At 42.3% G+C, this 24,739-nt stretch overlaps 1 protein-coding gene across 1 annotated transcript; it reads right to left on the bottom strand.

The window, feature by feature from the left end:
• Nucleotides 1-3,674: 3,674 nt before the first annotated feature.
• OLFM4 (olfactomedin 4) lies at nucleotides 3,675-24,436 on the bottom strand (the record flags this gene model as incomplete). The annotated part of the gene is made up of 7 exons (XM_082602359.1): nucleotides 3,675-4,477; nucleotides 11,158-11,317; nucleotides 13,144-13,356; nucleotides 19,154-19,306; nucleotides 20,676-20,711; nucleotides 21,907-21,960; nucleotides 24,248-24,436. 7 exons carry the CDS (start codon nucleotides 24,434-24,436, stop codon nucleotides 3,675-3,677), a joined length of 1,608 nt encoding a protein of 535 aa, XP_082458485.1.
• Nucleotides 24,437-24,739: the final 303 nt, after the last annotated feature.

Raw genomic sequence — 24,739 nt, 5'->3', positions numbered from 1 at the left:
AGGGAAGCAGCCTCAGTTTCTGTTGTTCATGTCAGTGTGTCTCTTGGAGTCAAAAGATAGAAAACATCAACTCTGAGGATCAATCTTGGCGCTGAGGACAAAGAGAGGATGTCCCAATGGATGGAACTCTTCTAAGCCAAAATGGCACCTGCTTTAAGAGTTACTACTTGCCACAAGTCTGATAGGGGAGAGGATATAAATTCTGATCCCAATAAGTTTTATATCTTGTCAACTCATTGACAACTTTGAACCTAAAATTCAATATGAGAAACAGGGATAATAACTCTCTTTTGAGGGCAGAGCATGAGCCAAACACTGAACTGCGTACCTCATATACTTGGTATCATTTAATTCACCCAAGAGGACTCTGAGGTAGGTGGTTTTATCCCGTTATACAGAAAAAGACATTGAGTGTCAGAAAAATTAAGGAACTTGCCCAAAACCATACCACTAGTGAGCACCAGAACCAAGAGTCAAATCAAGTTTTACTTGACTCCATATCCTGTCCTCTTACCCACTATTTATCGTTCTTCTGTTTCAGGACCCACCTGGGTCGAGATGCTTATGGCACAGGGGTCGAGATTAGAGAACAAACATTGAATAAAGCTGGTAGCAAGGGAACTTCCCAATTTGGGGAGTGATGCCAGATGGGTTTGACTGACCACTCCCCATGGCAATTTCAGCTCACTAGGGAACACTTGTAAAAGCAGGAGCTCACCATAGCTCCCCACAATCCCCTATCTAACCTCCCCCCAAATAATAATATGTAGGGAACCCTGAGAGCCACTGATAATGTCCAGTTACCCTCTGCGGTAATTTGAGCCCACTAGTTCTCTTTTTCAAGAGGAAACTGGAAGAAACCAAACTCAAAAATCTTCCTGTGGTGTGATTCCACAGAGATAGCAAACAAATCAGTGGTTGCCAAGGGCTAGGAGCTGAGGGGAGGAGTGGACCACAAAAGGCACAAGAGAAATTTGGGGGGATGATGGAAATGTTTTATATGGTAATTATCCTAGCTGTTACACAACTGTATACATTTGTCAAAATTCATTTAATCATACACTTAAATTGGTAGATTTTACTACATGTAAATTGCATCTCAATAAAGCTGATTTAAATATATATACACATTTTTTTCCCAAAAGGGTGCTAGCTGATGAACCTTGAGCTAAAATTTCCATTGTGTAGCTACATTGCAGTAAACCCTTGGACCAGAATCCCTTGGTTGTTCAACCTTCCCAGCAGGGAGATTTCCTACAGGCAGCCACTGCAGGCTGATACACCAGGTCCAGTGGCAAGAAGGTTTTGAGGGGAATTTTCATGCAAACGCTTCTGTAGAAGTTTAAATAAGGAGCTGATTGCTAGAGTTATCTTGGCTTCCTGTCTCCTTTCCTGAATCTTCAGAGGTCATACTGTGTACTTGGTAGAAACATTCATCTGGAAAATTGCCTAGAGCCAGATTAAATATAACATCACTGTTTTTAACTTCTATCTCACATGATATACTTGTCTTTATCTTCATATCTTGTTGCATTTTGAAGGCCATACCTGTCTCTATGCTCAGCCCTGAAAGGTAGAAAAAAAATCGTGCTAAAAATACTCAAAAAGCTTGGCATGGATTAAAAATAAGCCTTTCACTAAAACTCACTCCACTATCTTACCTCTCCTTTCAGCTCTAGGTCACTTGTGCCCCGACACATTCTTTTGGGGAAAGGTATTCTTTCCCCAGTGTGGCCAGTTAGTCTCTTTGCTTTCTATCCAAGACCTCCTGTTTGGGGAAGATCTGGAAGCTTCAGACCCATGTTGATAGCTCAGTTGGAAAAGGAACATAAGCCACACAAATATAGTCTAACATTGGAAATAATCAGATCAGTCAGGCAAATTAATAAGTACATAAGATCACATCCCAAAAGAAAAGAGTGCAGGCTCATACAACAAAAGCTGCTAGAGAGAATGGATTTTAAAGGGAAATGAAAACTAAAGAGCCAGCCCTGACTTTGGTGTCTTAAAAGGTATTGATGTTCTTCTCTGCTCTTAGGTGTCCTGGCGTTTGGGAGGTAGCCATTCTCTGAACCTCACAGCAAAGTGTGGACTGGTAAGAGGGTTTTTTTATAATAAAATAAAATATTTTTATAATAAAAATAATAAAACACAAGAGACAACACTTTTTCAAACCACATTTTAATCATTTATTAAAAGGGGAAGAATACAGCATTTAAGGAGCCAGTCCTATCAACGAAGACTTCTGAACATCATAAGAAAATAGACCAAGACCGGATGATAAAGCCATTCAAAAGCACAGAAGCACACACACCTGCAAGGTTTTCAAATTGCACTGATTTACTACATACTTTCAATTTTTTTCACATTTCTTCCTCGAAAAAAATTAAAATTTTATTTTCTTACAAGTTTCAGGCTTAAAGATAAAAATTGCATGAAGCCATTGATATGACTTAATACAAGTCTAACATATGCTCTAAGGGCTTTATTACAGAACCAGATAGGCTATCATTTTATCATGGCCGTTTGCTTTTCTTATGATCTTAGAGTCGTGAAAGTAAAAGTTCATGATGAAACAAAAGAAAATTAGTTTTGTTTATCTTATATCTGTTCCAATAAAAACTGGTTAATTTTTTTTTTTTTTAAGTAGGAGTTTGGGGGAGGTGTGAGAGGAATTGATTTGTAAGTCTGCTTCTAATCTTCTGAGCTGCCTTTGGATGAAGTTATGAGGTAAGAGTCTTCTACTGACTCTTATGAAGGTCAAAAGAGAAAAGAAAAACCCAAGTGCCTCCTCTGCAGATCCATTTGGGACTGATTAGATAATTTAATGCCTAAAAGGACTTTTCTCCAGAAAACTCAGAGCATTCCACAGATAGAATACAAGCACACTGAATTTACTTATCTGATACATACAAAACATCGTTCCACATGCTAGTAAGAAAAACAAAGTTGGAGATTTGGACCCTCAAGGAGCTTCAGATATTAATCTGCCTAATTAAGCCCCAGATTTCTTTCAGGTGTGGAAGAATTAACCAAGCTATATGGAGGGGAACTGGTCCTTGAGCCCTCTCTTTTGTACAAAGAATCCCCAAAGCCATACAGAGTTCTCTTTAAGTTCCTTAATTTCCAGATGTCACCTCACCGAAGGCTTCCTTGGAACCATGATGCCTCGAGACCTCTGACAACACACCTACCCTGAAATGACCTTATTTCAGTTGAGAAATGCATCCCAGGAGGCAGGTGGCTTCCAAGAAAACTCATCCAATCAGGGCAATGTCCTAAGTCTCTAGTGTGGTAGAACTCTGCTCCCAAACATTACAACTAAGCAGATACACTTTTTTTTTTTTTTCCTGTATGTGGGCCTCTCACTGTTGTGGCCTCTCCGGTTGCGGAGCACAGGCTCCGGAAGCGCAGGTTCAGCAGCCATGGCTCACGGGCCCAGCCGCTCCGCGGCATGTGGGATCTTCCCGGACCGGGGCACGAACCCGTGTCCCCTGCATCGGCGGGCGGACTCTCAACCACTGCGCCACCAGGGAAGCCCCAGATACACTTTTGAATCCTGAGCCCCACCCTGCCTCCTCATCCCTCACTCCCCCACAGATACCTAAATAAATGGAGAAGACCATTTTTTGTCAACAAAAATTTTATTTCTCTCCACCCTAACACATAAAAGTTTACTGGGATATTTGTTGGAAGACAAGATCATAATTCAGAAGGTAACCATCATTATAGACAAAAAGTTTCTGCTCAGAAGGATGATAGTTAATACTCTGCAGGTTTTCCTTCATCTTCTGCATTACAATGTTAAGTTTACCCTCTTTCCCTGTGTTTGTGTCATAGTAGTAGAAAATCTCTTCTGTTCTGGTGTTCAGAGTACGGGTGGCATACAGAACCCCACACACCATGAATGTGTTAGTAACAGATGGTTTATACTGCTTGGTATGCCAAGTGTTTAGCACCTCAAGTGTGGTGTCGTTGAGTTTGCTAATCACCATGTTACCAGTGCTGGCTTCAGTTGCATAAGTCACCCACAATCCATTCTCATCCACAGCCAAGTCGATATCTTGCCAACCAACATTAGCATAAGAAAAGCGGTTATTATAGGCAGCATCAGGGAGAGTTTGAGTCAAATCAACTGTGGCGGTGATCAGGTTAACTTTGGCAATGTTCTGGGTGTTATACCAGTTGACATACATGTTACTATTATAAACTACTGCACCACCACCTTGGCCATACGTTATCCTGTTCTCTCGGATATATGTGTACAACAGCAGATCATCCAGTGTATTGTAGAGTCTGTAATATTGCAAAAGTCTCCCATCAGTATCCAAAGGTGCCACCCAGTACAGCCCTTTGCCTGGATGCTGAGGAGAGTAATCCAGACCCCAGGCGCCGTAATTATAGCCAGACCCTCTCCAGTTGAGCTGAACTACAAACGGCTTGCTGATGTTCACCACACCGCCGTGAGCACAGGTCCCTAGAGGAACAAGCAAATAAAAGGGCATTCTTAGAGAAAAGGAATGACAAGATACAAACAGTTTAATATCCTAAGAACCAAAGGAATCCATAAACATTTTTCTTGTCAACGTTCAATGACAACCGTGGTCCTGATGGAGAAGAGGCAAAACCTACTCTTGGTTTCTGTCTCAATGCAAACCCGCTGTCAGTTCTAGAGAGCACTACCTTCTATTTACATGAATGAGCTTTCAATCTGGAAAATGGGGATAATGAAACTCCCAAGAGCCATATTAAAAAGCGTTGAGGGCCCAGAAAGTTGAAAGGAGGACTTGGTGAATTTAATATATTTTCTTCTATGAGAAAGCGTTTTGCCAATGTTATTTTATTTCCTTTTTCTTATAGAGAAATCAAGAAAGTAAGATCACATGAGAATGTTACCCTATTTTCACAAAGCCAGAAGTTGCTATTCACCAGGGTCAGGGAGAATTGGGATGAAGGAGAAGTCTGTCCTAGGCAAGTCTTTCTTCCCTTCACCCTCTACCCTTCCCTGGGACCCCAAGGGCATATCCACACCAGGTACCAATGATGCCCCAAGCTACTCTCAAAAGAGGAAGTTTGTACTATGGCATTTTAAAAGATACAGAAAAGGGCTTCCCTGGTGGCGCAGTGGTTGAGAGTCCGCCTGCCGATGCAGGGGACACGGGTTCGTGCCCCGATCCCGGAAGATCCCACATGCCGCGGAGCGGCTGGGCCCGCGAGCCATGGCCGCGGAGCCTGTGTGTCCGGAGCCTGTGCTCCGCAACGGGAGAGGCCACAGCAGTGAGAGGCCCGCGTACAGCAAAAAAAAAAAAAAAGATACAGAAAGATGGTCCCCTAATGGACCTCTAAGAGGTCCTCTAATGGTCCTCTAATGCTGGGATTTCAGCCTTGAGAAGCCATGGAAGTTATTATAGGGCAACATTGCCTGCTCTGTGCCCAAAGCATAGCCGATCACATAGATCACTTGGTGACCCATCTCACTGCACAGTTACAAGGTGGGCCTTGTTGTTCATAAGCCATAGTCTACTGTGCCACAGAATGACAGGCAAGCACTTCGTCGTTCCCATTCTGTTGCTGTCATTGTCACAATGTGTACAATCAAGTGGGACCAGACTCACTGGTCCTTGAATCTACATTCCCTGTAACACTTGGGTGCATAACTCAGTCTGGGCAATTTGGCCCTTTGCAGAGCCCTCCCTCTGAAATGCCTGCCAACCCAGACCGTTTATGAGCTATAAAAAAATAAAATAAAATTCCTCCAGTATTTTTACAATAGCCATCTAAAGATTTAACCACACATTTTCTGGAATCTTAACAAATACCCTTAAAAAACTGGTCATAAATTTTATTGGAATTACAGAGAAAAGTCAACTTCAGATACATTTGAGATCATTTTCCCTCATCCTTTAAATGCTTGGAGGGAATCAGGGAGCCATGGAGAGTGTGTGAGGTGGGCTTGGGCCAGAAGCAGAGCTCCAAAGAATTGCCCAAGATTAACATTGTGGGGAAGCAAGGGGGTGCAAAGCATTTGCCTCTGAGTCCCTGTCTCTGACACATATGGAAAGACCCATTCCTTTCCTTGCTAAATGCCTCCCCTTTCTCCCCTCCTCATTCAAGGACTGTTCAGAGATGAAACCATTACTAGAAATCCTGCTTTTATTTTTCCAATCTGTTGGGGCTTTTTGGTCCTGGAATTAAATATGTGCTCCTTAAATGCTCTCATAAATCCGCAGTTGGTGGGAAAGCCAGCCAGCCATATAACAGGTAGAGAAATGAAACCACTCTGTACCCAACCTCAAATAATTTTGCATATCATTAAGCAGAACACAGTCACGGGTTTATTTTAATAATGCATGCGCCATTTCATAAATAAAAAAGCAACGTGTGTTCAGCCAAGAGACTGCTCTCCACTAAAGAAATAATAAATAAAATTATAAATTATGATTTCCTCTTCTAAAAGTGATCTCTCAGATGAATGCTTGTTTGCTTTTGTTTATGAAACAATGCATGAATTATTAAAATAAAGTTAGCGGTGTGTTCAGCTTAATGATAACAAAAACTGTTTGAGTTTCCATATGTTACAAACTGGATTTTCTAGTTAAAATACCTTCCCGAGAACTTATTTATTCAACTACATTTCACTCTGAGGAAATAAAAGAAAGTCACTTTTTCCTTGCAGGTTAGAAGACTTAGGCATTATTTGCTTAATTGAATCTTGCCCTCCTTGAAAGGAAAGATTCCAAACCAACAGCAACAAATTATTTAAGGAAAACTTACGATGCCTATAACACATTCAAGCATTTTATCGTGGGATTAAAGAAAATAAACTATTCTGTCCTAGATGTGGAAATCCTTAGACATGAAGGAACCAAAATAAACTTCTCTTAAAAATCACTACTACTACTAATGCCTCATCATTTCACAAGTTGACCAGGTGATTAAAATTGTACCTGGTATAAATATTAAAACTGTATGTCCTTTAAATCTCTTTTCCTCACCCCACAACAACTCTAAACATCTCCTGTCCTTTTTGTTATCCTCTCTTTATCCTCTGTCTCCTTTAGACCATTTTTAGAGCCCTGGCTCTCATCAAAGGAAGTGGAAATAAGAAGAAAACTAAGTATTCTTGTCCACGCTACAGATGTGGCTACAGCAGTGACAAGCTGCTGACAAGGCTATGGCGGGTTTCCTCGACTCCTGGCGACAAACCGTCTTAGAAATATGAGTGAAACTGACAACCAGCCCAGTGCCCACTGCTCATCTAGACCAAGCAGAGACCCCATCCGCCCACCCCTTTTACACCGAGCTTCTCCCCGCCCTTTCTAATCTGTACCCCTTCCCAGCCTGCATTTCAAGGTCTTAGAGATACTCCATGCCTTTCTTTCTCTATGCCAACTTTATCCTATCACTGGAACAACAACCCACTGCCCAACCCTGACCTGAGAATTATGAAAAACCAACGAATCCTTTTGCATTTCCTGATAGAAGAGAACACACCATAGAAATGAGAACGAAGGTACCCTTTCAGCTACTCCACAAGCAAAAAAGCCAAGCTAATTTGGTGTTAATCAGGTTGGTGAATTATTGCAACTTTCTTGTCACTCTAGGAATCACAGGTGCACCTCTCTCTCCATTAGAGAATCTGTGGAGGGCATGCTGGTACAGTGAAAACATTGCCAGATTCCAATTCAAATCCTGACTCCAGCACTTATGAGCTGCATATCCTTGAGCAAGTTACCTAACCTTCTGAGCCTCAGTTTCCTACGTTAAAGGGAAAATAATAATACCTACTCTGCAGAATTGTGAGGAAGAGTAGACAGAAGACATATACATTTGACTCAATAAATGATAACAGTCAGCATTACAATCACATCCATGTTACAACTGAAGGTTTACAGGACTGTTTCCCCTCCAAGACAGTGGTTTCTGGAGGTTTCTGTACCTACCCTGATAACCTGAGTGCCCAGAACAGGACCAGCCACCCAGTGACACCAAATTATGTTTGTGGAAATAAAAACTGATTAAATCCCCCAAACTCACCTTACCCTTATTTATAAAACACTAACTCTTTACCCTGGTACATAACTGAAAGTTTCCAAGAGCCTGGTATTCACTCCACTGAACATAATGCAGGAAACACTCTACACCCGATAGCCTTGGTTGGCAATCTCTTCTTTGTCATGCAATTTATTAGATATTGCCATGGTATTCTGAAAATATCCTGGGAGGCCACATGGTGAGATTTTAAAATACTCTAACTTGGCTCTTTTAAAGTCTCATGGCTAGTAGCACTTTTTTTTAAAGCTAAAGATTATATACCAGCAGAGGAAACTTAATCTTGGATCCATCAATGCCCTCTCTCACCTGGGCAAGTGAACTTTGTCTGAGCAAAGACGATAATACAATTAAAATGGTTATAATCATAAAATGATTAAGATGAAATTGACAAAATGGATATATGTTACCTAACACTCTGCTCCTCTCTAGGCATGGAATTTTGGCCAGTCACCCTACATCTTTCGTGGACCATTTACTGTGCACCTATTATGTGCCAGCACAGATCCTTGCATCTGTGAGCACAACAGTGGTGACCCCTGGGCATTCACATCCCATTTTCCTATCTGCAGTTCTTTAGATTCAGGGGGAGAACAGAGAGAAACTGAAGTCAGTTGTTTTCAGGAAAAACAGTTAATGAGCACAAGGCCAATTATTTTAGATTAGAAAGTTCTATGAAATGAAGCAGAAAAGGATGCCATTTGCAGCATAAGCCATCTATAAAGCACATTTTATCGAACCCTAATGCTATGTACTGGCTCTCAGATCAAGCTGACCGCTGGGGTAGTGAACTGCCGCTGCCCAGAGGGCCCAAGAGAGCACAGAATTACTTTATAGCTGAAACTTGCATAGAGTGTTTTTTGTTCCACGCAACTCTGCAGTGAAAAAAAGCAGACAGGCCAGATTTTAAAGTCCCGTAATAGTGAGTAACTTTAATTAAAGTCTCCACAGGCTCACAACTTTGTGGTGCCTGGGGATTTTCCAATTCTGCATTATCAACCAATCCAAACAGAAAGAGAGCAAGTGAAAGAAATTGATTTCAAAACATGACAAAAAGTCAGTTTAATATAAACATCATAAATATAATAGGAACAGAGCTGGAGGAGGGCCAAGTGGCTTGGCAGGGATCCAGCTACAGCCAAGGTTGTGGGAAAGTGAGAGGAAATCTGCATCCAATTTGTTTAAACAACACAGCTGGGCTGGGCTGGTTCACAAAAGTCTAAGTGTGAGGATGTGGGGGAAAGTTCTAGGAAAAAAAAAAGCTAACAAAAATAAGAAAACAGACTCACTGTTTTCTTCCTTAGATACTAAGCCGTGTACTTTCTCCCCCACCACCGGCCTTGAGTTACTGACGCCTAACCCTCGAGGTCCTGAGATGACAGGGAGCAAGGGGCCTTGCACTTCGGCCTCAGCCCTGTCACCAGCTGCCTGTGTGGCCTCAGGAAAAGCAGCATCCTCACCACTAAGTCCCCTCCTCTGAGACATGACAGCCCTGAATGTTCTTTCCTGCTCTAAAATGTCCTCATTCCAAGGGACGCATAGAAAACTGTGGCAGAAAAAGCTATTTCATGAGGACAATGTGCTGAGGTTTCAAAAGAGAGAGAAAGAAAAAAGGACGGGAGGGATAGAGAAAGGAAAGAAAGACTTGCTCAGGTAGTATCAGGAGTGGTCGCTGCTTGACTCCTGTCCTCAGGGAGCCCTCCATGGCCCCGCAGAATGTGGTCTCATTTCCAATGACAACATTGACACCTTCGATCCCAGACCACATTTAGCCAGGTTTGTTACAGAGGACAGAGCATGGCCTTTGTCCCAAACCTCCTCTGCATGTCATACTGTGACAGATTCCCAACTGCAGGAGGAGGGAAGGTAGGGCTCTGACCAACACCAAGAGTCTTATAACTGTGGCAATATTTAATTAAAGCCTTAAAGAAACCAGCGACACTGACAAGGATCCAGAAACGCACGGCCCAAAAGGAAGCAGGTTGTGACAATAGGAATGAATGAAAATAACAAGAGCTGTATGATTTGGTGAACAGATACTGTCCCCATTCAGGCTGAGATGCTCAGGATGTGCAAAGACAGCTTCCCTATGACCCTGTCTCCAGGGCTGGACCCTGCGGCTTTAGTTCTCCTGGAGGGATGTGCCGGAACGCACACGCATCTAGCACTGCTTTTGTCTGCAGCCAGGTGTTCACTTCAATTATCCTCATTAACAACAAATACAATCGCCAGTGTCTAAGTGCCGATCACAGAGCTCTGAGTTTCCCAACTTGTTTTATGAATCCTCACAGCAACGCTGCAAGGTAGGTATTACTGTTCTCCCGTTTTACCAAGGAGGAGATTAAGAACCTTTCTGCTGTGGCTACATAGTTGGAAAGTTCAGGCCTTTGGGGTCACAATGCCATGCCCATGACCCCTACACTCCACCGGCCCATTCAAGGAGGTATTTATGGGCACCCACCTCTATGCTACACTTAACCCCCTCCAAGGATGATTCCTTAGAGAGAGACACGCAACCTTTGCCCTGCAAGAACTCACAGTCCAGGAGGGACGGCAGGACACACCCTCACGTACTGGACATGTGGAGCCATCCGTTAAATCCTCACGGAATCCTGGGATGCACTCCACAGCATGTGCATTTAAGGAAAGCAGGAAGGAGAAATAAAGAGGTGGACGGAAGGAGGGAAGGAAGGAAAGAGAGATGGAGGATTCAAGGCGTAACCCAGCTCATCACATAAATGAGCCAATCAGCCCTTACAATCCACAGGACAGCCTGGAGGGGAAGCCACACAGATTGCAGAGGCTTTCACCCCACCCCTGATAACCAGACAATCACTGTAGAGACATTTCTTCTGTTAGTAAATGCAAAGAGGTTATGCGTAACTTGTTTAATTTTGTTTTAAATCAACTCATGTCTGTGCTTTTCCTCTGTGCGCCCCAGGACATGACAGTATGTAGAGCTCTGGTAGGTGAGATTTAAAAGCAGGGAAGAGTAAACTCAGAGCCGCAAAAGTCCCATCCTTCCTTCACCTCCACAATCCCAGAGCCCTTCCCCACCCAACCCTTAGCTCCTAACGGGGCCTGGTAAAAATGGGACCCCCTTACCTGGTGCAGGGAGAGGGGGTAGGGGAGGAAGTTTTTCGACTTTAGAGTCCTCACATTCCTTGAGTTTTTCCTTCAGAGCCTGGATTTGTCGGCGAATGGCAAGGACATTGTTTTTGTCTAGCGTCTCAAGCTTCTCCACCAAGAGAGTCATATTCCTTATCTAAGGAAATCAAAATTCAGAGTGACTTTATATTATTGCGCAGTTTCCTTCATAAACATTCCAGGGCTGAATATGTCACTTAGGGAAATATTGCCAGAGAATACACCTGAGATTCTTCTGACTGGTTTCATTTGGACGAATACATTTCATGGTTTAGCGTGAATGCTTGTCAGATTGCAGGCCGATGTGTGTGACAAGAAGAAAATGGCAAAGATTTTAACAGCTTTAATAACAGAGAACAGGCTCCGTCTAAGTATCCACAAGTGTCCATTAAAGTTCATCTCTAATAACCTTCCCCTATAAACTCGTGTTTACTCATGTTGTACTATAATTAAGTTTCTAATGAATGGTGAGGGCCAGAGAAAACCTAAATTCTAAAATACAGAACTGGAATTCTCAATGATTGCCCATGTCATGACTGCACCAGTAAATTCTCGTTGATATAAATTACCCAAGCAAAAAATCAACAAACAATAAATGCTGGAGAGGGCGTGGAGAAAAGGGAACCCTCTTGCACTGTTGGTGGGAATGTAAATGGATACAGCCACTATGGAGAACAGTATGGAGGTTCCTTAAAAGCTAAAAATAGAACTACCGTACAACCCAACAATCCCACTACTGGGGATATACCCTGAGAAAACAATGACTCAAAAAAGAGTCATGTACCACAATGTTCATTGCAGCTCTATTTACAATAGCCAGGACATGGAAGCTACCTAATGTCCATTGACAGATGAATGGATAAAGAAGATGTGGCACATATATACAATGGAATATTACTCAGCCATAAAAAGAAATGAAATTGAGTTACTTGTAGTGAGGTGGATGGACCTAGAGTCTGTCATACAGAGTGAAGTAAGTCAGAAAGAGAAAAACAAATACTGTATGCTAACACATATATATGGAATCTTAAAAAAAAAAAAAAAAAAAGGTTCTTAAGAACCTAGGGGCCGGACAGGAATAAAGACACAGCCATAGAGAATGGACTTGAGGACACGGGGAGGGAGAAGGGTAAGCTGGGACGAAGTGAGAGAGTGGCATGGACATATATACACTACCAAATGTAATTTAGAAAGTGGGAAGCAGCCGCATAGCACAGGGAGATCGGCTCGGTGCTTTGTGACCACCTAGAGGGGTGGGATAGGGAGGGTGGGAGGGAGACACAAGAGGGAGGAGATATGGGGATATATGTATATGTATAGCTGATTCACTTTGTTATAAGGCAGAAAGTAACACACCATTGTAAAGGAATTACACTCCAATAAAGATGTTAAAAAAAATAAATAAATAAATTACCCAAGCATAACATCAATGGGATAGTCTTTATCCACAGAGCTTAAAAGGCTTCACAAAAACATCCTCACAAGAAACTCCTTTAAAAAGGCTTGCGGGGTATGTGGAGAAGCATTCCAAGAGGGATCAGGACTGTGTGATCATTCAAAAGGAGAAACAGACCTAGCAAATCCAAAATTGTGGTCTTCTAGTCCCATGAGGATAAATCCAGAACAGAGAAGACCCCTTGATCTAGCTTGGCCATGGAGTTGTTCACACTTATGTCATCTCCTTTCTAGAGACACTGAAAGGCCATTTGGTTCTGGGGCAGGACTCTGACCATTAGACAACACCTACTTCTCAATCAGCATGTTCCCAATGTGTGTAATTTACTGTTCAAAGCCAGGCGGCCATCCAAAACAGAACACGGGCTTTGCCAGGCGGTCATGAGAGAGTACAGCATTAGACGTCAGAAGAGGGACTCCGATCCTCTTCCTGGCACTTGCTCAGTGAAGAGACATTATTAATGCACAAGAAGTGATTTCATTCCTTACCTCCACTTCCAGCTGGTCAAGAATCACTGAGCTTCCAACAAAACCGACCTTCAGCTCTTTGATCAGTTTCTCCATCTCCTTCACTTCTAACTTGACCAGCTCAAAGTCCAGTTCATTGTAAGGAAAGGTATCTTTTTCCATGATCTCTATTCGGATGGTTAGGTTTGAGAGTTTCTTTTCATACACGCTGATTAATTGCTCATACTCCTTCACCTAGAAGGGAATCAAACAGCTCAAGTCAGTTTTCAGAGTGATGTCATACAGCTTTCCTCCACTAACCAAGTCCCCGGGGACTATTTGATTGCCTTCAATCTTTTTTAAGTAAAAAAATGGATCAAAAATATATTTACCTAAATATTTTTTAAAATCTATCCAAATACAAAGAATTTATTCTTACAGTGGGGGAGAGGGTGGATTTTGCACTTGCCTAGACTAAAAATAATTGTGCTTCAGAGTCATCATTCGCAAGTACATTTTAATCTCCATTTTAATGTTTGAAGATACTAGCACCCCAAACTAAACTCGTTTGAATCAGTCTTTTGCCCGCCCTCCTCTGCTTAGTACACATGCTCTAAATCAGGGTTTCCCAACCTCAGCACTATTAACATTTGGGAATAGATTGTTCTTTCTTGTGGGGGGCTTTTTTGTGTATTATAGGATGTTTAGCAGCATCCCTGGCCTCTAGATGCCAATAGCACCTACCCACCCCCCAGCTGTGACAACCAAGAATGCCCCAGACATTGCTAAATATCCCCCAGGGGCAAAATCACCACCACCACCCTCTTCCCTCCATTTAGAAACAACGCTCTAAATCTAAGTATTTTCTAGAAGAGGGAGAAATGCTCTGAGAAGAATTCCTTCGTTGATCACCAAATGCAATGAGTTTTGAGCCCCTCTGCCTTCTACAGAGTGACATAAAGACTCAACTTACAAATTATGGTTTTCTCCAGATATATGCCCAGGTGTGGGATTGCTGGATCATATGGTAGCTTTATTTTTAGTTTTTAAAGAAACCTACATACTGTTCTCCATAGTGTCTGTACCAATTTACATTCCCACCAACAGTGCAAGAGGGTTCCCTTTTCTCCACACCCTCTCCAGCATTTAGTATTTGTAGACTTTTTAATGATGGTCATTCTGACCGGTGTGAGGTATTGTAGCTTTGATTTGCATTTCACTAATAATTAGCAATGTTGAGCATCTTTTCATGTGCTTTTTGGCCATCTGATGTCTTCTCTGGTGAAATGTCTATTTAGTAACTAACAAGAACATACTGTATAGCACAGGGAACTATACTCAGTATTTTGAAATAACCTATAAGGGAAAAGAATCTTAAAAAAATACATAGATATATATGTGTATAACTGAATCACTTTGCTGTACACCTGAAACTAACACAACATTGTAAATCAACTATACTTCAATTAAAAGATCCAACTTACTCCACAATATGTGAGGGTATGTGCAACTGTAAAGTGCACATTTCATTAAGTACACCCACATATTTATTCCAAGTTTATTCCAAGAACTGATTATTGCAATCAGACCTTTAAATTACACATTTGTTGCATATTTTTGAATGTCTGATCATTAAGTTAAAATACTTCCAAAAATTCCCATGGTGGTTAATGTATAATTGGAATCTCCAAATGGATATTTCAATAAACACAGTTGGTTGTTCTTTCTGTATCTGATCTCTAAAAGAAATGCCATGGCTTTTTTAAGGACCTGCTCATTAAATGTTGCTGGTTTTATATTCTTTTTAAAAATTTGAAGAGAAGTAATACTTTTCCCCCAAACTTCACTAATGTCAAGAAGCTGATCCACAGGGCCTGGATGAATTCAGAGCCAGATGTCAGCCTCTAATCTTTCTAATACCAAAAGCAGCCCTAACTTCTGTCCTTTTAGCCCTTCCACTTAACCCCACTGTGCAAATTAGAAACATAGGCCACGAATTTAAAGGGCTAGGGTTTCAGGCAAAGAGGATTTTAATGAAAGTTGAAAACGCAGCCCTTGGCACTGCTCGTGTATCTCCTTCGGCAACTGATTCTCATTGTCAACAGATGAGGCTTATAAGGCTGGTGACATTTTGGTGGATAAGGAGGTTAAAAAAAAAAAAATATATATATATATATATATATATATATATATATATATACCTAGCAAGTCCCACTCAAAAGTACAAACACATATATAAGGTAGCCAGGTTTCAATTTCTCCAAAAATCAGGCATAAAACATTGGCTGTGAGAAAAATAATAATAATAATGAAGTGCCAACCCATGGCAGAAATGGAAGTTTGTGAAATGAATATTCTTGGCATTTGGCCTTGCCAGTTCTTGGAACAAATGAAACACCCTCAGCTTTCCTGGAACATTTTGGTGGCATATCACAGCTGTTGTTCTATAAAAAATGAGTGGTTCGACTGTCATTTCTGCTAAATAAAATGTGGCTCTCCCAGATTCTCACTGCAAACCTCAGAGAATGTATGGTGAGCCTCCTCTGGTTCTGCCCCAAAGTAAAGGGTCTCTACAGATCTGTTTGGGGAAAATCTTGAGGTTCCTTCAAGAATTGGACTTGACTAGAATGTCAAGAATAGCTCCGGGATGTTCAGGAAAATTGGAATCGTCCATGGAGTTACAGAAGGCAGAAGAGAATTTGAGAATGGGCCAGAAAGATGTCGTGGTGTGAATGTTACTAATTTAAATAGATTGTGAGTCTAAATTCTTCACGTGTATGGATCTCTAGTATTGAGATGGAATGGACAATTCTGGAAACATCCCAACTCTCCCTGGGAGGTGCAGCCTCAGCAGAGGCGCCCAGTTTACCTGGGGATGTGTAGCAAGAATATGCATCCAGCCCTACAGGGACACTTCCCTGTGTCAACATTTTTAATGTAAAGCCCCCCATCACTACAAGTTTGAGCTTTAGACAACTCATCTACACTTGCCCTCAAACCCTCAGCCCTTCATTCAGAGCTCCCATTCTTCTGTTTGTTATGCATGTATCATGTCATTGATGGGTTCTAAGCATCAAAGTCTCTTTGGGGGGTTGTTGCTGTATACAGTCAATGTGGTCTTTTAATAGTTGAGGATGCAGCCCAGCTGGCTATTAAGCTAAAGAATTAGTTGGCTTGTGTTTCTGCCAGTTCCTCAAAACCTGTGATTGTCACCATAGCTAGATTAATTGAAATAAATAAAGGTACTTTGCCACATACTCTCATTTTAATATATTTTTAATGAGATTAATTGAGCTTGAATTGGCCATCAAGACATATGAAGCACTTTGCAGCTAGATCCACCTAAGCTCAAGTCTGGCTTCAGTACTTCGTGGACAAATCACTTAATTTCTCTAAGCCTTCATTTCCTCCTATAAACCCGGGGTAATGGTATCAAGCTCACAAGATGATTGTAAACTCTAGAGATAATGTATATTAAGTGCCTGGTGTAATGGATGCCCTATAAATTACAGCAATTATTAGACAGTGATTTCAGCTTTTTTTCAATCTGACCCTTTAATTTATTATATTTCAGTGCACAAAAAGTCGCTCAATAGATGTTGTTTGTTTATGGGTTGCCTAAATATCTCCCAGGCTGCCTCAACCCTCTCATGCATGAGGAACTATTAGCAAACGTGTCATACTAAATAACTTGCCCCAAAGACCATAACCCTCTAGAGAAAAAAAAATTCTGAGCCGCCTTCTGTGTTGTCTCCTTTCTAAGTACAGTCACACAGGGACATCTCATAACAACAGAAAAGTATAAAATGTTTTCAGCATCTTATGCAGAGGCTGTCCCTGTCTTCTCTGTGTCCTGACACATAATGAATCAATGTAAGACAGTCCAAATCCTTTTCTACTGGCCTGCCCAAACAGGCGTTCCCCCAGGCCTCCAGATAAATGGTGATTTCCAAGGCAACCTAGGGACAGCTATAATAATTCACCTGGAAACTCAAAAGCCCTCAGCTGAAGAGATAATTTTGGATGGAAGGCATTACTGACCTGGTGCATGTCTTCTTAGAGGATGATAACCGCATGGCAGAGAGGAAAGATAATGATTGAAAGAGAATGATTCTGAAGACCCAGATTCCTGACCTGGCTTAACCAGTCAAAAGACCTTTACATTTATGTCTCTTTACCCTTACGAAGCTCAGTTTTTCCATCCCTACAATGGGGAAAAGAACACTGGTTTATGTGCCTTAAAGGGTTGCTTGAGAGTAGAACCGGAAGCGCGTTTAGAAAAACACTGTTATTGTTGTTACCCTCACCTGTCACACCCCGAATCCATTATGCAAATCTCAGTGGGCAGGTCCATTCCTTTCTTAGGCCTCAATCATGAATTATTTTTAGAACCAGCTACTGACACTTTCAGAACTGAAAGTTTTTCCACCTACTCCATACTTCTTCCCTGACAATTATTAGCAAGGCAGAGACCACCTGCCCCTCTTACAGGATTGGAATTAAATGTCCCAGACTCACAAACCTCTCCCTGGAGCAGCCTGGGGTTTCAAACTGCCTTTCACATCCCTGCCAGACAAGAAGACATGCAAATCAGTAGCTTCCACTATTTCAAAGCAAATGACTCTAACTGAAAAGATCTTTACGTAGGATTTTCCTCCACTTGTTATGTTTTTATGCATAACTTCTTATCTGTACTTGATTATACTGGAATAAGACTATGAATATTAATGACTGGAATTTATAATTTAGTTCTGTGCCTTTTCTGCTGATTAATTCAAGGACATTTTATTTCTTAAGAAGCTAGGTTCCTGGAGTCGTCAAACACATTTTCCTGGACACTCATTTAAACTTAGAATATTTATCTACCAATTCAGGTTGAAAGCAGGGGTTTAGCCTCATCAGAACTTTTGTCTTAAAAGAGAGCTAGGCTCGATGTTGAGGTAGCTGAGCTGAAATTTCTTGGGAAAACTTATTTTGAATCTTGCAGGGAAGCCAGAGCTCCTTGTAAATTAATGGAATGGTATTAAATAATGCATAATGTGATGATAGCCTAGCTTGGACTTCACCTGTACAGAAGATGGAAGCTCTTTTGGTTGATTTTTAACTTGGCTAAAAAGGTTAAAGGGGTCAAAACTGGAATGCCAAGTTCATTGCTCCAGCGAGCTCAGAGAAGGGCTAACCCTGTGAGATGACTTCCTCTGGCTGGAGAAAGCAGTAATCGGGGGTCAAGTGGAGGTTTTTATCAAGGCTGAGCCACCTACTAGTCTCACTTCAAATTCCCAGGGAAGCCTTCAGTTTGGGGCTAATGCTGGATGCATCTGATGTAATGTCCCTGCTGAGACAACAGAGGCTAACCCCAAGAAAGAGAGAGAGGGAGAGAAGAAAGAGAGTGAATTGAGAAGAGAAAATAGGAGGAAGAGAGAGGAAAAGAGGGAGTAAGGAAGGAAGATGAGAGGGAGATTTGTGGGAGGGGAGGAGGAGAAGGAAGGGGAAAGACCAAAAGCAAGGGAAGACCAAAAAAGGTAAAAAACAAAAACAAAATAAGAAGGAAAAGGGAAAGAAAGGACTGAGGCAAGAGGAGAAATAGAAATGAAGGAAAGGAGGAATGGAATAGAATAGGCTGAAAAAAATGCGAGGGCAGGAAGATAGAACATAAAGAGGACAGAGGAGAGGAAAGAAAAGAAGGCAAAGCTGGAGGAATGACCAAGAAGAAGACCAAAAGGAAGAAACCACAAAACCAAATACAGATTTCAGAGTTGAAATTTACAGGGAGAGCTCAGGCTTCTTTCCAGCTGTGCACACACCATGATATTGAAGCGAGTTTATCCTGTGGCGTGATTCATCTCCATCCCATCTTCTTCCTGTGTTCTCACTCTTCCTGCTATAAAGAACTCCATAGGTTACTGTGAAATAAATGCTAAAGCCTCCATTAGATGCAAATGTGCTCTTTGATACAGTGAAGAAAGGCTGCTTATAAAGTCCTGAATAAAAAGTACTTTGTTTGTTCTTAACAAGATATTGTTGGAAGAGGAAAAAAGAATAAAATACTTACTTTAGAAAGCTCTTTCTCGAACTTCTCAGTAATAGTTTGAGCTATGATTTCCAAGCGTTCTACTCTCTCCACAGGAAAGGTGGTGTCTGGAAGGATAACAGAGCACTGGCAGGTCCCATGGTCATCCGTGGAGCCGGTGAAATTGGAAAATGACTGTAAATAAAAATAAGTTCAACATCAGTAATAAGCCAGAAAATGAGCCTTTGGCAAGGGGAGTGACAGAAACTGGCTTGTCAAAAGAGTGCTCAGAGGCAAGCGAGTGGAGTTCAATACATAAATGAATAGAATCACAGAAACACCCCAAAGTTGCTGCCATGTCTCCCAAGTGTAGCTCAGTGTTCAGTCACCTCTCCACCTGTTAAGCAAACCATATCATTCTCCTTTCTGGAAGAGTCTTTAAGGAAACTACTACTGTCCCCATGTAAGGAAAAAGAAATAAAGAAGTGATGAGAGGACTTCCCTGGTGGTGCAGTGGTTAAGAATCTGCGTGCCAATGCAGGGGACGAGGGTTCGAGCCCTGGTCCAGGAAGATCCCACATGCCACAGAGCAAATAAGCCCGTGTGCCACAACTACTAAGCCTGTGCTCTGGAGCCTGCGAGCCACACTACTGAGCCCACACGCCACAACTACTGAAGCCCACATGCCTAGAGCCCGTGCTCCGCAACAAGAGAAGCCACCGCAATGAGAAGCCCACGCACCGCCACGAAGAGTAGTCCCTGCTCGCCACAACTAGAGAAAGCCTGCGCGCAGCAACGAAGACCCAACAGAGCCCAAAAATATAAATAAATAAATTTATTTATTTATTTATTTATTTATTTTAAAAAAAGAAGAAGACGTAATGAGAGCCCTAAGTTGGCAATTCTACCACTTACTGGACCTGAATTCTCTTTAAGTCTCTGTTTCCTGTAAAATAGAGATAACCTGCTTCACAGGGTTGTTCCCAAGAGGAACAAAGTAATGTAAACCAAGTCCCTGGCACATGATAAGTGATCAGTAAATGTCACTCTTCTTTTCCTTCTATGCCCTCATTTACTTTTCCACACTTCTACCCCAGCTCCAACCCAATGCCTTTCAGGAAAGTGAGGAAAACATCAAGGATGTGGATTACAATGAAGCTATGCAATGCAAATTCAAATCCTCTCTTCACCTGGGAAAGTGTATAATTAACATCCTTCAAAATGGCAACAAACCAGCCATTTGTTAAAAACTAAGCAATGTATGAGTATGAAGATTTTGTGCAAATTCTTTTTAAGTTTTCCAGCTTATCACTTGCAGAAAAGTCATTTTAAAATATTTGATGTTTCTTTAATATATTCAGGCTCACACTTTGGTGCCACTGCATATTTTAAAATGACAGGTTTGAAAGATCCTGTTTTTCTTTTGTCCCCTTTGAACTTCCCCAAGGGGATCCTGGCACAATTAACATTTTTTTATTACTACAATTGCCTTACAGAGTAACTCTTGGCAGCCGACTGACTGTGCCTTTCAATGATCTTCTCTGACGGCCAGCCCAAAACTCACCTGTGGAACATCAGCCCGAAGGGTCTCTTTCTGAAACTACCAAGGGGAGAGCGATGGTTTTCAGAGTTTGAAGAAATGCAGGCTACACTTCTCAATATTTCAGAGGTCGGCTGGCTGTAGCTGAGGTTGTGTGTTCTGTGATTTAATGTCTACCACCTTCCCTGATTCCTGAACAAGCTGGACGTGGATGCTTCTATAATCAAGATCTAGTCCACCAGTGACCTCTGAACCAATTAATTCAGGCTTTTGCAGGCAAATTGCTTGTTATTTTAATCTAATCTTCTATAAGATGAACAAATACACACACACACACACACATATATATTTGTACCCAAAACTCTCCATGCCACGTTAATTCTTGACATTGGCCTCAACTTTCTTTGCCAATCACACCCCACACCTGCAAAACTGGGGAGTAAGGAGGAGGGACAAGCAGGTTTATGCTGAACACTGTGGGTGGGAGGAGGGTAAGGGAAGGGTCTTTGCCAGGGACAAATAAAGACTAGACAAGCCACACCAGGAGCCTGTCAGAGAGCAGCTTCCCTGGGAACCAGCTTTATCACTCCCACGGAAGGTAGAAAGACTCTAGCTCAAGTGTGCCAAGGATTTTGCAGGAGGACCTGTCCATGCCATCATGGACTTTTGAAGAAATAGCTTATTATAATAACTGTCTACCAAAAAAAAATGGTCTTGCATCGCATTTTGGCAAGGGGAGGTCAATTAGCTGCACAAGACAGGGTTGGACCATTCTGAGAGTTCTTTAAAAAGCTCTGTCAACTCCATAAACAGTAGAGATCATCAAACAGTCTCTAGACAATCAACTAGAAACTACTAGCTTGCAACTTTTTCATCCTGAAGTTCACCTGAAAGGCAGGCAGATAATTATGAGACCTGCTGATAGCCATTCCACTGTCTTGTATTGCACACCTCTGTCCTAGCACAGTGGACTTCCCACCTTCCATGCTGCTTATCATCAGTCCAGCATGCTCAACTGACGTCAAAATGGTCCATAAGTTTGATCAGTGTTTCCCATTAGAGATATTTCTGTTCCTCGCACTCCAAGACCATGACACTAATGGTGATAGGTCTCTTTCTGTGGCAAATGCTTAATCTCTATGTGAGTGTAACATGGGAGATGGGAGACCAAAAGAAACACTTGTCCCCTTGGCCTTTGGAAGGGTATGTGATCCCCCGTGGACCCCACAGACACCTTACACTGATCAGTTCTCACTCGGCCTGTGTTCAATTCACATTTACTGGTGTCTACATCTTGCCAGGCTCTGGTCTGGAGCCGGACAAATAAGAGACAAATAAGGAGACAAATAAGACCCACTTCTGGCCCAGTGAATCAGGCCCCTTTTCATTATGAAAACCTTAGTGTCTTTTTCCTCAACAAGCCCTTTAGCCTGATGACAAAAGCATGTGACTCGAGGTTCTGACTCTGCCAGTTGCTGGGTGAGGTGAAGCACCGAGCCTTTTCTTGCCTGTGAGTTGAGGACCGCGATAGCAGCTCCCCTCTTTGGAGGGCGATACCTGAGGCTGGCGGAGTGCTCTGAGCACTCCAGCGAAGGTGCGACTCACATTTGTGATCTCAGGTTGCAATTGGTTCTAATTAGCAGCCAAGTCTAAGTGCCTGTAAAGATTCAAGGCATAAAATAATGGCACTCAACATTTTCAAAGTACAGAAAATGATATGTTTGGAACTTGCTCAATGACAGTTATAAAGGGGTTTTCCGCCACTTTCCAAAGAGCTCATCAAGCAGCCCTAGAAAACTGGGTTTATAGTGGAAGTGGCACCTAGCCTGCTATAAAAAGAAGTTGGAGTCGTGATACTAACTCACCAGAGGGAGATAAGTAAACCAGGAAGGAAATTAAAAACTCTAAGTATAATTTAACTACCATTCCTTATCTACTTTTAAATATTTATCTTCTTACCAAACAACAGACACTTTGGGTTTCTCTGTTTCTTGACCTATATTTTCTTTTCTATTATTTTAATTGATCACCTTACCTAAAAGCTGGTTTCTGATTGGTGATAAAACCTCAAAATATACTATTAATTTTCATTTTAATTTTTTTTTAAAAATGCTAACAAGTTCTCATTGTCCCCAGAAGTCATTTAGTGTCATGGAATAAAATGATATGTCTGATTTCTGGCTACAAAGAATCTTGGTGCATGTTCATGATTCCCAAACCATTCTCTTCTTCAAAATAAGCACTTTAAATCTATACTCCCTGAAAATATAGAAGGCTGCATGGAGAGAGATGGTGAAAAGCATGAACAACAAAGTTTGAGCTGTATCACTGGCTAGTTTATTGACTTTAAGCCAATGACTTCATCTCACTAAGCCTCAGTTTTCACATCTCTAAAATGGGACAATTAATTGTACTTACCTCTGAGGTTAAATAAGATAATATATATTATGCACTTAACGTAGTCCTGACATTTATAAGGCACTCAGTAAACACTGTTACTGCCATTTCTGAGCCCTATCCAAACCATTTCATTTCATAATTGACAAATTTTCATTGCCTTTGAGGTTCTGATGGTGAAAGGAAAACAAAAGTCTTTTCCTCCTCTTTTCCTGTCGGCCCTCCCATTCAGAGGATCCTATAAACAGCGACCTGACCTGTGAGTAAAGATCACAGAAGTGAAGAGGACAGCCTGGGGGGGGGGAGTTAAGACTCCCCCACCCCAAATCACACCTTAGCAAGGAAAGCCTAGGTTTTGCAGAGCAGAACTCCTACAGAGAAGCCTGGAGCTGATGGAGGGAGGAACTGCTTCCTGTGCCCTAACTTCTCACCCCTCTGTGCCTCTTTTCCTTTCTTCAAAGGAGATCCAAAGAGGGCTCATCCCCTAAAGAACAAGGCTCACTGCACGTTCTAGAGATGTGGGCTAGCTGGACCAGTCCCTTTCTAGTGCATGCTTTGTTTGTCATTCGTTTGTTTGTCTTGTTCGTTGCTACTGTTATTGTCATTTTGAGCTGGAAATGGCTCTTAAGATTCCTTATAAGAAAGACTGAAAAGAGCTAACACTCCTCCAGGGAACTATGCATGTGTAACAGCACTTTCCCAAAGACCAGGGATTCCTCCTCTTCTTTCTGTCACCCATCTCCCTTACAAACAGGCTCAGAGAAACTGTCAGGTCTCCAACCAAAGCACTGTGGGTCCCTGATAGCCGCAAATCAATTAGACACATTTTTCTGGAGCTTCTAGTGGCAGGGCTCATCCCCTAACAGCTGGTATCTGGGAGAGAACCCAGGCATCTTCATTTTTTTTAGTCCCCTCCACCCCGCCCCAATTCTAAAGTGCAGCCAGGTTTGAGAACCTCTTGAAAGCTCCGATTCTTTCCCTAAAGCCCCCAGCCGGAGAACCGAAAGGCTGTCTCTCCTGCTAACAATTTAATTATTTTACCCAGGTTTTAATTCATTTTCAGGGCACCTACAATTAACAAAGGGAGTTGTAACTCGCTCAAGTGTTCAGGCCTAGCCATCTGTGAAATTATATTCAGTTCCCCCAAAAAGCCAGAGGAAGGGAAGGAACGCAGCTATCAGACTCTGGGGCATCCTCACCTGGGACTGGGAGCCAGAGCTGGACCAGCCAGAGCCAGAGGTGGAGGTGGAGCGGAAGTCAGTGGTGAGGAAGGAGGTGGAGGCGGTGGTGGAGGAGCGGGTGGAGGAGGTGGTGAACCCCCAGACTTTCGCAGCATCTGAGTGGAGGAGGCACAGAAGGGCCAGCAGGCAAGGGAGGCCCGGCTTCATCTTGTGCTCTAGGCTGGAACCACTAGCTGCTGCAGGAGCTCCAGGGCTTCTTATAGTGCCCAGTGGGGATTTCCCCCCGGGCCAGTGTGCAGGGAAAAAGGAAGCTGCCAGAGAGCACATGACCACCCAGGAAAGTGAGGACAGCTGGGAACTTGCGTCACCTGCACATCGGGTCCTGAGCCCCACTCTGCCAGCTGCCCTTGAATCTGGGTGTCTCCTACCAAATCTTATCTCAAATGCACTTTTGCAAGCCCGATATCTGGTTTCCGACTTGATGCTTCCTTGAAACAGATGGGATGAAAG

This window comes from Mesoplodon mirus (genome assembly GCF_964341445.2).
Source record: "Mesoplodon mirus genome assembly, chromosome: 17".
Classification (NCBI taxonomy): Eukaryota; Metazoa; Chordata; class Mammalia; order Artiodactyla; family Ziphiidae; genus Mesoplodon; species Mesoplodon mirus.
This window is presented reverse-complemented; position numbering and strand designations above follow the sequence as displayed.